General features: G+C 59.6%; 1 protein-coding gene across 40 annotated transcripts in view; it reads left to right on the top strand.

Annotated features, from left to right (window-relative positions):
* Positions 1–11,951, top strand: part of FBRSL1 (fibrosin like 1) — an 84,113-nt gene extending 72,162 nt beyond the window's left edge. For 2 of the 40 annotated variants that reach the window (XM_069558553.1, XM_069558559.1), the window contains 14 exons: positions 135–450; positions 561–781; positions 1,517–1,585; positions 1,754–1,953; positions 2,659–2,709; positions 2,907–3,002; positions 3,549–3,617; positions 3,769–3,801; positions 4,018–4,089; positions 5,352–5,481; positions 7,684–7,761; positions 7,923–8,006; positions 8,192–8,399; positions 9,847–11,951. In XM_069558553.1, the coding sequence (XP_069414654.1) occupies positions 135–450; positions 561–781; positions 1,517–1,585; positions 1,754–1,953; positions 2,659–2,709; positions 2,907–3,002; positions 3,549–3,617; positions 3,769–3,801; positions 4,018–4,089; positions 5,352–5,481; positions 7,684–7,761; positions 7,923–8,006; positions 8,192–8,399; positions 9,847–10,678 (2,459 nt within the window). In that variant the 3' untranslated portion in view covers positions 10,679–11,951. Of the gene's footprint in view, positions 1–134; positions 451–560; positions 782–1,516; positions 1,681–1,753; positions 1,954–2,658; positions 2,710–2,906; positions 3,003–3,548; positions 3,618–3,768; positions 3,802–4,017; positions 4,090–5,351; positions 5,482–7,683; positions 7,762–7,922; positions 8,007–8,191; positions 8,400–9,846 lie in introns of all 40 variants that reach the window. The other 38 variants (XM_069558571.1, XM_069558580.1, XM_069558558.1 and 35 more) reach the window with 37 other exon arrangements.
* Positions 11,952–16,289: the final 4,338 nt, after the last annotated feature.

Here is a 16,289-nt window from a genome sequence, read left to right as displayed (position 1 = left end):
CCCTCCAGACAGGTAGCCTCCCCGGGAAGCAAGGGGTGGGTTATACCAAGGTGTTGTGGGCAGGGGTTCTGCGCCTGGTTCCCCTTCAGAAATGATCCTGAACCCCAAACTCACCCCTGCCACTCTCTCCACAGGCCCCACGCTGGGCGAGAAGTCCGAGGCCAAGACCGGGGCAGCGCCCAAGGTCTCGGGTCTCGAGCGCAGCCGCGAGCTGAGCACCGAGCCGCCCTTCTTGGCCCCCGTGCGCAGCCCCGCGCCGGTCTTGCCCTCCGCCAGCACCGCGGCCAGCCCGCTGGTCAAGAAGGAAGCCCCGGCGCTGCCCCGCCTTGCCCCGCAGCTGCCACCCGCGCCCTCGCAGCCCCGGGCCCCGCTCCTGACGCACGTGCCTCTCCCTCCGGGCGCCTTCCCGGGCCCCGGCCCGGCCGCGCACAACGGCCTGCACAGCCTCAGGTGGGCACAGCCTCAGGTGGGCATGGGGCCGAGCCTGCGCGGCCTCAAGCGGGCGCGGGGCGGCGAGGAGGCGGGGCGCGCGGCCGGGCACTGAGCGCCCCTCCCTGCAGCAGGAGCAGCAGCGCCAGCAGCGGTGCCAGCCTGGGGCTCGCGAAGCACGCGTCCCTGTCGCCTCACGGGCCGGGCCCCCACCTCTCTACCTCACACTTGGCGCTCCGCTCGCAGGCCCAGCACCAGCACCACGCGGCGGCCATGTTCGCCGCGCCCCCGACACTGCCCCCGCCCCCGGCGCTGCCGGCCAACAGCCTGGTCATCCCAGGACACCCCGCCGGTAGGTCTGGGTGCCGTCGGTGGGGCCAGGGTCACTGTCTGTTCCCTCTCCACTCTGGGCTCCTCATCCGTGGGCAGGGAGGGACATGGCCCCTGGGGAGGAGGGCTTGGCCTCCGAGATACAGACGTCTCTCCCACCTGCTCCTCCAGATCACCCCCAGCAGGATAGCAGCGCCCTAGCAGACCACTAGTGCAGGGTAGGGGAAGTTTCTTGCCAGGGCCTCGGTGTGCACACACAGATACATGGGTGCACACACGTGTACATGGACACACACTCCCTGCTCCATTCTGAACCCTTGCCAAGCCTAGTAGGGCAGTTGGGAGCCAGGAGTTGGTATAACTTGGAGCTGCTCAGTTGTCACTGCGATGTGGGCTCCCAGGGCCAGCTGTGTGTCTCTTCCCATCCCTCAGTCCCTAGGCTGCTAGAGGGGTAGGGGTGAATAGGGCTGAATTGTGGGGTAGAGGGGCCCCAGATGAACTGCAGCTAGCCTGACCTCTCCCTTGCTGCTTGATTCCAGCAAGTGCCCCCTCATGGCCAAATCTTAGGTCACTTAAGGATTTTTCCATGGGTCTCCAATTATTTTCTAAAAGTCTGAGCCCAGGTCAGTTGGGGGCTCTTAAGTGCCCCAGACTGGGACCAAGACAATGGTCTGGGGGAGACTGGGATGGGCAGGGCTACCCGACAGGGCTGTCTCGGGCTCCCAGGGTGGCTCACCGTGTTCTCTCTTGCCTTTAGATGCCAGCCTGTTGATCTCATTCAGCCAGCCAATCATGTATTGCCAGCCTCATTCGGGGATTCTGATTGGTACTTGGTCACAGGCACCTCTCTTACCTCCACCCTGGGGCCCGCACGTAGCGAGCGGCCACCACGGCTTGGCCTGCCGAAACCGGGAGTGCCAGGTGACTATCCGCCTCGCCCCGCCGGGAGCCCGCGGCCGACGTGCCTCTCTGTCTCTCTGTTTTTCTCTTGTAGATCACGAGCTGCTCAGGCAAGAGCTGAACGCGCGTTTTCTGGTCCAGAGCGCCCCCCTGGGCCCGGGAGCTCTGCTGCGGGCGGAGTTCCACCAGCACCAACACACACACCAGCACACACACCAGCACCAACACACATTCGCCCCCTTCCCTGCCGGGCCGCCCCCGCCGCCGCTCCTGCCGCACGCCGCACCCCCGCCGGTGCGTAGGCTGCGCGCCGGCAGGCGGGAGGGGGCGGCCCGGGCGCGGGACACGCAGCAGGCACACGCAGACGCTATCTGCACGCATGCAGCTGACACCGTCCCGCACGGTCCGTCTGTCCGTCCAGCCTCTCCTCTGGTTCCCCCCAGCCCCCACTCCCAGGTCATCCCATGAAGCTCCATGCCCTAGGCTTGGGCGAACACCCCTGCCCACATGACCATGGGGCCAGTTGTACCCATGTGGGGTCCTCAGCGTCTCAGTTGGCAGCAAGGCAGCAGGTCAGGAGGACCAGGACTAGGGGCCATGCAGATCAGGACTCTTCCCATGTTCCTGAGCCTCAAGATCTCATCCCCAAGCCAGCTGCTGTGGGCAGAGTTTCCCCTCCCAGCTTTGCTTTGGCACTGGCCAGTTAACAGTGGCCTCAGTGTACCCTGCAGCTTGACCACCAGCCCTGGGCTCCAGGCCTTACCCTCCCAGTCATGGCTGCAGACACCCAGGTGGGTGAGTCTGCACCTTCTATGCTGAGGTCACTAGAACAGGGAAGAGCCATGGGCCAGCACCCTCAGGGAGCCTGGAGGACAGCTGGCTGGAGGCCGCCAGCCTCATTCTGGCCGCTCCCTGGCCTGGCAGTGTGGGTGGGTGCTTGGCCAATGGAGGGCATCGGCAAGGTTGGGAGGCCTCACTCTCTGCCTCCTTCCCTTCCAGTTTGACAAGTACACGCCCAAGCTGGACAGCCCCTACTTCCGACATTCCAACGTGAGTGTCCCTGTGTGCCTTGGGATCACCAGGCAGGGTGGGGGGTGTGGAGGTCAGACTGCGCCTTGTCTATGTAGCCTCCCACCTAGTGCAGGCGTGGCAGGCTGGGGACCAGAGGGCCAGGCCCAGCGCCCCTGCCCAAGACGCCCAAGTGCCCGGCGAGGCCCCTGGAACACCCCTCCCACCTTCTCTTGCAGTTTTTCCCGCCCTTCCCTCCGGCCGTCCCAGGACTGCCCGCCCTGCTCCCACACCCAGGCCCCTTTGGATCCCTGCAGGGTGCTTTTCAGCCCAAGGTACCAGCTGCTCCTGGGAGGGGGTGGGCATGGTGGGCAGGGGCTGCAGGACCGCCCCCCCACAATCCAGCATCTCTCAGGGCAGTCGTGATCCCAGGTGGCATCTGAAGGGCCTTCACCCGAGTGCAGAATATCCTGACCTTCGGGGCCAGGAGAGCCTTGCTTCACTTGTTCTCTCCTCAGCTGGGAGCACTCAGGGTTGGGGGATGGGAGGAGCAGTGCAGAGGAGCAGAGGTGGAGTGTGGACAGCAGCTGTCCAAGGCTGTGCGCACTGCAGGAGGCCCAGGCACCAGGGACCGGGCTTGCTCTGCTCACCTTCCCTGCAGCGGGCTGCCTTCGCCCGGCACAGCAATCAGAGCCTTCTGCCACCTTTTCAGAAACCTCTGGACGGAGGATGTGGTGGGAGGCCAGACTATCCCGGGTGACAGTGTGCAGGGCCCCACAAGCAGGGCAAGGCAGACACTGGTGCCCTGGGGGGGGGGTTTGGCACCACCTGGGCACGGAGCCTGCAAAGTGGTCTCGTGCGGTGTCCCTCTCTCCCCTCAGACTTCAAACCCACTCGAATTAACAGGCCGGGCCAGTGCGGTTCACACCCTCCTGCAGAAAGCCCCCGGGGTAGGTGGCAGTGGTGTTCTTGCCTGTCTCCTTCCCGGGTGGGCGTCCGGCCAGCATGGCTCCACGAGGCTGACATAGTCCCCCCTCCCCAACCCCTCTGGGCTTGACTGCTTGCAGAACCTGGGTCTAACACTTCCTCCTCTGTTAACAGCAGGTGTCTGACCCGTACCGGACAGCAATCAGGGTGAGTGTGTGCGTGCTTGCATGTGTAAGGTCTGTGTGTGTGCCTGTGCGTTTCTCACCTCGGGAGGAAGGGGCCCAGTGGGACCTTCCGGGAGGGTCTGAGGCCAGGGAGGACTCTCTTGGGTGGCACAGGGGTGCCCTGTGACAGCAGGGATCTGGGGGTGGGGAGTGAGGAGACGGTTCTGGCCGCGAGGCTGAGCCCATCCCCCCGTCGCAGAAGCCGGGGAAGTGGTGCGCTGTGCACGTGCAGATCGCCTGGCAGATCTACCACCATCAGCAGAAGATAAAGGTGAGCTGGACTGCTCGTCCTGCCAGCCAGGCCTGCGGCTCAGAGGGCGCCCTTCTTGGGCCAGGCCCTCCCCAGCGTCCACACGTGTGCGCTTGTGCCCCTTGCCCCAGCGCTAGGCCGGGCCAGCAGGGGTCGGAGCTGGGGAGCTGGACGAAAGTGTATGGGGAACTCAAAGTCACTTCCCACCTGTCACCCGGGATGACCCAGGCAGGGTTAGGGAGGAGCTGACCCTGCGGGCCTCCTTGCTGTCAGTCGAGCCCTCCCAGGGGGGCCTTTGGCCTGGCCCCCACCCTTACCCCAAGTGTTTATTAAGTGTCTGCTGTGGGCCATGGACAAAGATGAACCTAAGTGCTCATGGAGCCTGCATGCTCCTGGAGGGGACAGGTGGTAAAGTACCCAGCTTGAAGCCATCCTCCCCCCAGTGGGTGATGCCAGATGCCCTGGCTGAGTGATTCAAGGAAGAGGCGGCCCTGGGAAGCCTGGGGACTTGCAGCCAGGGGCAGTGGGCTGGGGCACTGAGGGAGGCCAGGATGGGACCCCGCACCCCATATCACAGAAGGGTCTCCACACTTTTGTCTGTCATCTCAGGTAACACGTTACCCTTAACTCAAGGTATTTTTAAATCATCACGCCCTAAGTGGGTTACAAAGGACAAGTCACAGAAAGGGATTTATGACGGATTAACATGCAGACACTCAGGCAGGGTGCCTGGAAGGTGCAGTGGAGGAGGCAGGGTGGGGGGCACCCCTCTGTTATCACCACAGCAGGAAGAACTAGGACGGACTTGGCCCGCCCCGTGCCTCCCTTGGCCCTAGTGACCCAGGAACTGGCATCTTAGTTTTATTAATACATTAAAATTTTAATACTCATGGTAAATTTAGCCATGGGAAAACTATAAAGACTCGGGTATGCGCATGTACTTTTCCAACTCAACTTTACAAAATCTAAACAGTATTTTTAATGAAAATGTAGCATCCAAATTGAGATGAGTTTTAAGTGTAAAACACCAGCTTTCAAAGACCATATAAACAGGAGCGAAACGCCGCAATTGGGAACCTCCTATATCGACCACACACGACGACATTTCGGTTACCCCGCATCGCTGACACATGGTCAGGATGATTCTTACCTGTCTCTCCACCCACTGAGCGAGGCCAGCGGAGCAGGGGGCATCACACCTTATTGTCCAGCTCATCGGCAGCCTGGTGGCGAGCAGGACAGAGGCCCGGCCTCCGGCCCCTATACACGCTCTGTCCCGGCAGATGCAGCTGGAGCCCCACAAGCTGGACGTGGGCACCAAGCTGGACTTATTCAGCAGACCCCCCGCCCCGGGCGTGTTCGCCGGATTCCACTACCCACAGGACCTGGCCCGGCCCCTCTTCTCCAGCTCGGGTAAGGCGGCCTGGCCCAGGGGAGCTGGTGGCCCCGGCCACTGTGCAGGCCTGGGGATGGCCCAGCAGACGTGGTCTCGCCTCTCTCCTCTGGCTGGTGTGGGCGCAGGAGGGCTCCGGCTGTTTGGGCGGCGCTTTTGTTTCTCCAGCCGTAGCAGGTGGGGTCTGGCAGTCCTGCCCGCCTCAGGACTCTCCCCCCACCCCTGGAGGTGTCCCCACAGCTGACCTGATCCCGCCCATGATCTGGCCCAAGATGCCCTCCTCTGGGGCTTCCCTCCCAGGAAGGGTTCGGCTATTGTCTGGATGGTGGGAAACTGCTCCAGAGCCTCTGTTCCGTGCTCACCTCCACCAGCAGCCACACCACAGCCTCACTGTGTCGGGGTCCCTAGGACCACCCCTAGGCTTGTGGCGCTCCCAGGACTCAGCCCATGTCTCACACACCCCCAGCTGTATGCATTGTAGCCAAGGGACACAAATCTGTCAGCAAGGAAGAGGGGGAGGGTGGAAGTCGGGTGTCTCTTGAGCACTGCCTGAGGAGCCCCAGGACGCACTTTATTCCCCAGAAAGGAGCCCTGACAACAGGGCAAGAGGCTGTCTCCCAGGGAAGCTTGTGGGGACCCAGAGCCCCGGCTTCTTACTGAGGGCCAGTCACATGGGCACCTGTGTGTGCCAAGACCAAAACCCAGACTCCTGAAAGGAAAGCGGGTGCTCAGCACAAACCACACTGCACAATCTGAGCACATGTGAGTGAGGTATTCCTATCAGAGGAAGGTGAGAAACCTCCTGAGACCCGAGTTCCCAGACGCCGGCCCAGGGCAGCCATGCCGCAGGCCTCAGGTTGACGGTCTGGAGCCCACGGGGCTGCTGCTGCCTCCTCCCCAGCTGTCAGCCCCTTGAAGGATGTCGCCTCCTCAGAGAACCTTCCCTGACCACTCCTCACATCCACCCCGCTCACACCCTGCTGCAAGCTCATGCTCGCTCACCCCCACCCATTGTCAGTCTGTGCAGGCAGCCCATTAGTGCACCGCTGTGACGGGATCATGCCAGCTGGCCTGTGAGCTGGCCAGCTCTTCCCAGCCCCCACTCCACCACCCTCATGGCCTCCAGTCCCCAGTCAGGGCATAGGCATCTCCCAGGTGTCAGGGTCCCTCAGAAAGCAGAGCACCTCCCATCTGGGCCCCCCTATGCTTCCCTCCACCCACGGCCTCGTCCTGCTGTGCGTCTACTTTCCCCCAGCACATGCCCCACCTAGAGCAGGGCCCTGCTGTCCCTGCCTGACGCCTGGCCGCCATCTGGCGTGTGTTTCTTCCGTCTGTGTGCATGTTGCCATCCTCTCCCCAGAGAGTATCAGCTCATTGGCCTTTTCTCGGGGTGAAGCTTTTTAAGGCAGCATGTTTCCCTGACTGCCCTCCACGTCCTCTCATAGCATCCTCTTCAGCACTGGGACCAGCTGTTTCCTAACTTCTGGTTTGATTTCTTCATAAGGTCACTTAGAAATGAGATCACATTTCCAGGTGGAAGCTCTCTGGGAACTAAACCTGCGTTTGGGTGGAGGAGACGTGATGCCCACAGCAGGCAGACAGGAGCACTCCATTGTTAGGGTCCCTTAACAGGTGGAGGGAGCTGGAGAGACTGGAGGGGGCGCCCCTCTCACAGGTCTCACCAGAAATTCACCTTTAGACAGAAGGTGGGACACCCTAAGCAGCAGGGTTGGCCCTTGACCCAGCAGCCCCTTCTTGGGACCAGGCCCACTCTGCTGCCCTCCAGATTCGGTTCTGGGGGCGTCGAGGCAGCGGGGCAGATGCTGCACTGATGCTTGTGGGCTGTGGCCAGCAGCCAGGGGCTGCCATCTTCGGGCCATTGTCTGTCTGCACCAAGCCGCACCCACTGTCACACGACCAGGATTGTTTGTTAGCTCTGGTTGGGACCTCAGAAGGTAGCTGGCTGCGGGAGCAGCCCCTCAAGGCTCAACCTCAGGCCTTCTCTCTGTCCTGTTTCCTCTGGGGGCTCACTACTGTCAGCACCTCCCTCCCTGCTACCCCGTGTCATGGTCCTCCAGACTCGGGGAGATGAAAGCCTGCCTCCCAACTGGTCCTGAGGTTGGATGGGGAGGTGGAGCAGCCAGGGTGCAGCCACCCTGGGAAGGAGGCACAGATGGGGCCCCAGGCGCACCCGCGCCTCGAACAGCCTCCCTTCTCTCCAGGTGCCACCCATCCTGCCGCCAACCCGTTCGGACCCTCAGCGCATCCTGGCAGCTTCCTGCCCACTGGTCACTTGACAGGTAGGTGTCCCCTGAGGTCTGCAGTCTGGCTGGCCTGTGCTGACCCCCAAGAACCAGGGCACCCTCAGGTGGTTCAGGTGGTACCTGCCAGGTTCTGGAGCCCTGGGGTGGGGGAGGGCCTGGTGCACACAGAAATTCCTGAGTGCTTGTTGCACCCACAGACCCTTTCAGCAGATCAAGCACCTTCGGGGGCCTGGGGAGCCTAGGCAGCAACGCTTTTGGAGGCCTCGGCAGCCACGCGCTGAGTGAGTGACCCCGCCATCTGCTCTCCCCTCGCACGGGCATGGGCGTGCATCAGGGCTGTAGTGACACCAGGCGGACTGTCACCCCTCGTCTCTTCAGGGCATGCGGGCCTGGGCTTGGGCATCTCCCTGTGTGTGCTTCTCCCTGGCACTCCAGCCTCACCCTCTGCTGCCAACCCCCACCCCAGCTCCCAGCAGCGGCGGCATCTTTGCCCCCAAGGAGGGCCCCACACTGCACGGTCTGCCCAGCCCCCACGAGGCCTGGAACCGGCTGCACCGAGCACCACCCTCCTTCCCCACGCCACCCCCATGGCCCAAGCCCTTAGACGCCGAGCGGGTCTCAGCCCTGACCAACCACGACCGAGAGCTGGACAAGGGCAAGGAGGAGCGGGACCGGTGAGTTGGGGCCCCTCCACTTACCCATTCTGCCAGCTCCTTGCCCCCCCAACTTTGGCCCCCACCGTCCCAGCACCTGCAGCCCCCAGCCACCTCTACAGAACCCAAGGGGGCAAACTGAAATCTCTGTGGGAGGACGCAAAGACTGCATCCTTGGGGTAGGAAGGACCAGTGGAAGGGGACCCCTGAGTCCACACACTCTCCACCTTGTTCCCACAGAAGACTTGCTGGGGCACAATCTGGGCAGGTACCATCCAGGATGAGGGTTACTTCCACCAAGGCCCTGGCAGGGACGGTGGGCTTCTGGAACACGGTGGGGTCTGGAGGGAGCTCAGACCAGCACAGCAGAGCTGGACAGGGGCTGCTGAACCACCGGGGGGTCCCAGGTCTGGGAGGTAGACCTTTGGGGAGCCCCCTGAGCTGGAGGATGGGGGCTGAGGTTGTGTGTTCCCCCCACTCGCCCCATGGGCAGCAGAGCTAGGCCAAGGCAGGGCAGGAGGGAGCCTGTATTAATGGGAGCATCAGAGTCCGGGTTCTAGAGGAATCATGGGCCAGCCATGCAGATAGGAACAGGGGAAGGTTCCGTGGACCAGCCCTTGCGGCCAGGTCCGGGCATTGCTGCAAGCTAGGTGTTGGGAGAGCCTGAGAGCACAGTGAGGGAGGGGGTGGCCTAGAAGATGAGGGAGACATTTGTCACAGGCCCCAGGAAGGGTGCTGGGGAGCACCCCAGGGCCTGCTCATATCCTACAACCATCACTGTCACTGCAGAGGGTCAGGAGCCCAGCGAACTGCAGCCCCCTGCAGGGACATCAGGGTCAAGAGGGCAGGTTGCAAGTGCAGAAAGGGTAGCCAGGTGCAGCAGGGAGGCTTGGAGGGGGACTGGGGCACCTGATGCGCTCAAGCTCAGCTGCCCTCCCAGTCCCACGGAGGCCATGACCCCCTTGCTCCCAGCCTCAGGGCCAAAGGGCTAAAACGTACAGAGTGGCACCTGACGGGTGAGAGCCGGACTGGGATGGGGCAGGTGGAACTGGTGAGCCCCCGCTGGGCCACAAACGCACCAGAAGAGGGTTTCAGAACCCTGTCTGTCCCGCGGATCAGTGGGTCTGAGGCGGGGTGGAACTTCCCAGAGTTCTCTGGGTTCTGGTGGAGAAGTCTGTGCTTCTGTTGCAAAGTCGGACTCCAGAGTTGCTTGTGGGGGGAGGCAGATACGGGGGTACGCTTGTGGGTGTGTGGGTTACAGTTACCGTGTGTGTGTTGATGGGTGCCCCTAGCAGTAATTCCACAGAAACCTAGGGTGCTAAGTGGACACACACCCACATACAAGGACCCTGAGGTCACTGCGGCGGACGGTGATGGTTCCCCATTGACGCGGGAACTTGGTGGCAGAGGAACTCACTGCAGGGTGTCCCGTCAGGCTGAGCGGGGGTGTCTGTGTTGTCGCTCCCAGGGACCTCCTGGAAAAGACACGCCTGCTGAGCCGGGCCTCTCCAGCGGCGCCCGTGGGCCACCCAGGCAGTGGCCTCGTGCTCCGGGGCCAGGGCGATCCTGGCCGGCCCGGGATCCCTGCCGAACGCGAGGCTGAGCTCCGCATCAAGGAGAGCCGCTCCCCGGCCAGGGAGGACGGCCCCAAGCCCAGCAAGATGGCCCTGGGGGAAGGCCTGCGCCTGGCCGGTCTCCTGGGCCGCGAGCCCGGGAAGCCGCACGAGGCGCCGGCCGAGCGGTCGCAGGGCGACGTGAAGGTCAAGGAGGAGCGCGGGGAGGACGGAGACGCGCCCCCACAGCCCGGCCCGGGCCCCGCGGGCCGCGAGCGCCCGGCCTTCGCGTGGGAGCCACCGCGCGACGCCTACCGCGGCCCGGAGCTGCCCCGCCGCGCCCCGCCGGGCCCGGGCCCCGCCGCCCTCCTCGAGCCGCCCGAGCGCCCCTACCGGGACCGCGAGCCGCACGACTACAGCCCCGAGCGCCTGCGGGAGGCGCGCCGCGACGAGCTAGAGCGCGCCCGGGCCGCGCACCTGGACGGCGCGGCGCTGCTGCCGGCGCTGGGCGCCCTGCACTACCCGCGCCTCGCGCCCGCCGCCGCCGCCCTGCACAACAGTCTCCTGGCGCGGACCCCGCCCGCCGCCGCCGCGCTCGGCGCGCCGCCGCCGCTGGTGGCCGCAGGCGGGCCCCCCACGCCCCCCGGGCAGCCGCGGAGCAGGACTACGCCGCTGGGGGCCCGCGCGCCGGGCGAGGCCCGCGACTACTCCCCGTCCCGCAACCCCCAGGAGGTAGAGGCGCGGTAGTGGCCGCGGGCCCGCTCCCGCGGCGCGTGCGGGGGACCCTCCAGGAACGCACTGCTGTCCACTTTTCTAAACGTCCGTTTCTAGAACCTAAGCACAGTTCCATCGGCCCTGGGGTGGCGACGCTCACTTTTCCACTCGCAGCGTCGGGGGTGTCACACACAGATTTTCTGGGGGTGATCTTTTGTTTTCCGAGCTTGAGATTAGGCTACTGGAAAAAAAATTCAAGTTTGTACCTTTTTTCCCACAGGTGAGAAGCATTTTTAATAGATTTGTATTTTTTTCAACTTTGTGCTCTTTAGACACTTAAGAGAAACGAAAGACACTTTTGCTTTTTTACTTTTAGTTTGGTTTTGCAATTTAATGGCCTCAGATCTGTCTCCAGAGCCCCTGGGGTTTTTTTGTCTTATTTATGGTGGAAAAAAAAAACGGTCATTTTGTCCAATGCACTGTGAGGCCCCCACTCAGGCCCGGCCCTGGCCCTCCCTTGGTACTTGGAACCGAAGTTACAGATATATATTAAGATAATAATGTACAAAGCTTTTTTTGCCTTATTATGCAGAAGTGTAAAAGGGTTTCTTTTTTGGTTTGTTTTTTAAAAAGAAAGATGAAACTGTAAATAGTCTGTTAATATAAATATATGATGTTATTAAATTCTTAACCTAGGTAGACTTTATAAAAACAGTTTCTAGAAATTTCTCTGGTTGGTTGTTTAAGGTGGTCACAACAACCCACCCGCTGTCAGTTGGAACTGCCTTCAGACGTTTAATGGCAGCAACATCCTTCAACTATGCAAGCGCTTGAGCGGCCAGGCCACTGGGGGACTGCGGAGCAGCCCTGGGATGTGCGTGCACCTTGGGCTGGCTGTGCGGTAGCCTGGGGAGCCACCCCAGATGAGTAGGGATTTGGGAGGTAGAGAGGCTCAAGGCTGATCACAAAAGAAATAACCTGTGTTTCTTCTCCACGGAGGCCATCAGAAGACATTGGTCTCATGTTCTCCCACCGGCCAAGGCTTTGGCATGATTTCCTTTCGGTTTCAGTCTTACTCTCATAACCCTGTGAATGTCGCCGTGCCCTTTCATCAGCATCCCCTCTTCCCTGACGTCCACACCTGTGTCCTGAGCCTTGGAGCCTCGGTTTGGCCATCCTTGGCTGTTTGCTTTATCCCGTTCTGTACTTTCAACCCCGCGTTTTCACAGTGGACCCTGGTTATTTTAAACAGTCTGCTTTCACGTCAACCAATGAAGGTAAATACAGCCTTGACTTTGGATGAAAAGGTGGTTGAGTGTTTTGTGGGGCTTTGTGGCAGGTGGGGGTCGGGGGTCACGTACCCTCCCTCAGTTCCTTCTGCCAACCCCTGACTCCCACCCACCAGGGCTGCCCTGCCTGCCCTGGGCTTGCTCCCCCAAGCGGTTCCCGCTGCCAAGGCTCCTCCCTCTGACCTTTGCTGGCATCTCCATCTTGCCTTCAACTGCTTTGGTCCCACAGCCCTCACCCTATCACCTGCCACATCATCCCTGCCCTGAACTTGTTCTCTGCGTGGTGTTTCTCTGTGCACTGGGGGTCAGGGTGCACATCCTCAGGAAGGCTGGCCTCGCCCCCTGCTACCCTAGCAGAGCAGGTGACCACTGTTGGAGAGGGGAGATCTCCGCAAGGAGGGGCGCAGGGGCAGAGCTGCTGTGCTGACCTGTTGAAGGAAACAGACGTGGGGGTGCCCGCCCTAAGTGGGGACCTCAGCTGCTTGTGCTTAGCACTTGGCCTGCACCCCTACCCTGGCACGGTTTGGAAATGGGGCCCTGGCATTGTACCCCAATTGGATTGGCTTCCTAGGGTGAGAAGCCTGGCTCAGAACTGCCTGGAGCCTAAGCTCATTGGAGTCCCCATGAAGAGCTAGGGGTGCCCTGCAACCCCAGGGAGACACTCCTGGTCACTTGCGACCAAAGCACCCTCCAGGGCCTTCTCCATAGGAGTTTGGTTCCCAGGGACCAGCCCCAGCTGACCCCAGTGCCTCCCTGCGGCACATGTTGGTTTTCCTCTGTCTCATTGGTAGCCTCCGCAGCAGAGTGTCAGGAGCGAGCTGTCACCGTGCTCTGCTGACGGACCGTGGGAGGCTGGTGACCACACCCACCCTGGTTCACACCCACAGCGCTGCAGGGTCCCCGTGGAGCAGACACTGAGAAGCAGAGGCCCAGCCAACTGGGCACCCAGGGCCCTGGGGCCCCAGCCATAGGTGTAGCTGGAGGATGGATGCAATTCAGGGTCTGCCCTTGACTGAGACCACTTGGGAGTCCAGGGATATCACATGAAGGGCTTAAATATTTGAGTTAAAGCTAAATGACACAGTTTGCATTGAACCACAGGGACACGGGGAGTAGGCCTGTGCTTCTTGCCTGGTTTCAGAGGAGGGCCCCTGGCAGCACGTCACCTGCAGGGTAGGGTTAGTATCTGCCCTGGGGCAGGCCATCCCTAAGGGACCTCGATTTCAAGGAGTCATGTTCTCTAACGGAATGTCTCCCCAAAGGGCATGATTTTTCATGGAACAAAATCACTAGTGGAATTCTGCCCACTGAGGGGTGCCCTCCATGCTGGCACATTTCTGAACAACCGTAACCTACGATAAGTGGCCCATAGGGACGGTGGTCTGTCAGGCAACACCAGCCTCCAGGAACCCCACAGTCCACACTGGAGCGCCATCTCCAGGAAACTTCTGTGAAGTTAAATGATTGTCAAATAAAATGTTTCAGTAAAAGCATGGACAGATAGAATTTGTAAAATTCCCTAGAAAGTAAAACAAAAAGACTGAGTTGAAAATGTGAGAAAAGCTGGACAACCTCCCAGGATGTCCATCCTCCAACTAATTTGGGGAATAAGAGCTAAGTGGAGTGGGACATCTTAAAGTAGCGATTTTAAAACCTCCCGGTCAACCAGCCAAAAAGAAGACATTTCAGACATGCGAGGATTCAGACATCCATTCACTCGCTGCATCTTTGGGAGCTGCTAGAGGAGATTGTGCGGTAAAATAAGGGTGTAAACCAAGAGAAATGGGTTGCCGAGGAGGACGCCCTTAGGACCCAGGAAGGAGGCCTCGGGGGAGGCGGTCGCTGAGGTCGCTGCCAGTCTTGCAGGTTTTCTCCATGTGAACTCCAGAGTTAGCTGTCAAATTCTGCTAGTTTTGTCCTCTGGCCATTATATTGTTATATTGGGATAGCATTGGATTTATAGATAAATTTGGGAGGAAGTGACACCTTTCCAGTGTTGATTCTTCTGGTCCATCACAGAACTCTCACTGATGTATTTGTTTCCTTTTCTCTCGCTTGGTAAAGGTTTTAATTCCCTTCAGCTGTCTCACAGCTTATGTGTGTTCCTAGGTGTCTTACGCTTTCAGTGGGCTTCCCTGGTGGCTCAGGTGGTAAAGAATCCGCCTGCAGTGCAAGAGACCCCAGTTCGATTCCTGGGTTGGGAAGATCCGCTGGTGAAGGGATAGGCTACCCACTCCAGTATTCTTGGGCTTCCCTTGTGGCTCAGCTTGGAAAGAATCCACCCGCAATGCGGGAGACTTGGGTTCGATCCCTGGGTTGGGAAGATTCCCCTGGAGAAGGCTACCCACTCCTGTATTCTGGCCTGGAGAATTCCATGGACTGTATAGTCTATGGGGTCACAGAGCCAGACACGACTGAGCAACTTTGACTTCACTTCACTTCTGCTTTCAGTAAAGCTGTGTGTCCTCGTTGGTTATGACAGCTGTACAGAAGGGCTCCTGGTTCGCTTATCTGCCATGTATCTGATCCCTTCCTGTGGTGTCAGTGCTGGTTACCAAGGGTAACCAGGCAGGAGGACTGTACCATTGGCCTTTGTGGGCAGGTGGGGCTGGGGGACTCACCCTGGTCAGTGGTCATCCATGGAAGGGCCATAAACTGCTTCTGAGCGGGGGGGTATCTGATCACTGGTGTGGCACCCCCAGGGCCTCAGAACTAGGACTGCTCCCAAGGGGGCTGCTCTGTGGGCCTGGAGGGGCACAGATCAGACCCCTGAGACCTGAGGCTGTCACCAAAGCAGCACAACCTGACCTCTGGGCTAAGGTGCCCACTGGACCCTCCTACCAGTTCCAGTTGATTCCAGTTTGTATTGATTCTCTTACTCTCCAGGGAGGCTGGGGGGGTCAACTCCAAGAAGCAACAGTCTGGCTGTCCTTCAGCATCTCACTGACCCCTTGGGCTGCCCCTGAGCTGAGACTTCCCCAGAGGATGCCCACTGTTCAGCATGATACACACAGTACCAGTACAGCGGGGAGTTGGATGTTAGTTGCCAGGTTTTCATCTTGGTTAGCTCACTTTTTAATTTTTAAATGAGACACAGGTCTCATTGTCTATCAGTTGACCGTGTGGATTTTCTCCTTGAGTCTGCTCATGTCACACACCACACAGGCAGCTGTCCTAACACTGAACCACCTTTGTGCTGACTTGCTTGAGTGCTTGTGAAAAGGCTAAGTCTGACCACACGAACTCATGCTCTCCTGCATGACCATCGCTGCCTTGAGTCAGGCACTCTTAGTTTGTTTGTTTGTTTTTCAATATACAATGTTAATTTATTTTACTATATTGATAATTTTTTTAATTGCAGTGGGTCTCCTTTGCTGCTCTAGCTGCGGCGAGCAGGAGCTTCTCTTTGGTTCTGGCGTGCAGCTTCTCATTGTGGTGGCTTCTTGTTGCGGAGCACAGGCTCTAGGCTCTTGGGCTTCAATCAGTACTTGTGACACGTGGGCTCCGTAGGTGCAGCTCCTGGGCTCTAGAGCACGGGCCCAATAGTTGTGGCACTGGGGCATGTGGGATCTTCCTAGACCAGGAATCGAACCTATCTCCCCTGCACTGGCAGGAGGATTCTTATCCACTGCACCACTGGGGAAGTCCAGGCACTCTTGGTTTTAAAAATGATTTTGCACCCTTGGCCACTTTTGACCCAACAGCTCTTTGGTGACCAGATTTTGTTCTACTTCCCCGGTCCTGATGGGGAAGTTGAGATGTGGTTTCCTGTGCCTCTGCGGCTATTTAACATGTTGTGTGGCAACCTTGCCAACGTCTTTCGAGGATGTCCTGTTTGTCTGTGACCGCATCTGTCCCCTCAGGAGGTCCCAGCAAGCCTGCTCCTGGCCAGGACACTGACCCTTTCTGATCTTCAGCATTACTGTGTGGTTTTAGAGACAATTTGGGCAATTTTTATCTTTGTGAGGACTTCCTCGGTGGCTCAGATGGTAAAGAATCTGCCTGCAATGCAGGAGACCTGGGTTCGATCCCTGGGTTGGGATGATCCTCTGGAGAAGGAAATGGCAATCCACTCCAGTATTCTTGCCTGGAGAATTCCATGGACAAAGAATTCCATGGAGGGCTATAATCCATGGGGTTGCAAAGAGTAGGACATGACTGAGCGACTAACATTTCATTTTATCTTCCTGGGAATGGATCTGCTCTCTGAGGAACGTGGGCACCTCAATGTGGAGTCCACACCACACACTTCTTACCTTCTTTCAAACTGTCTTTCCTCTGAGACTCTCTCACCTTTCACATTCCTCAGGCTCATTGGTGTTTCCCCTTTTGTCAATCAGACTCTCAGAGTCTAA

The sequence above is a fragment of the Ovis canadensis genome, chromosome 17 (genome assembly GCF_042477335.2).
Source record: "Ovis canadensis isolate MfBH-ARS-UI-01 breed Bighorn chromosome 17, ARS-UI_OviCan_v2, whole genome shotgun sequence".
In the NCBI taxonomy this organism is placed as follows: Eukaryota; Metazoa; Chordata; class Mammalia; order Artiodactyla; family Bovidae; genus Ovis; species Ovis canadensis.
This window is presented reverse-complemented; position numbering and strand designations above follow the sequence as displayed.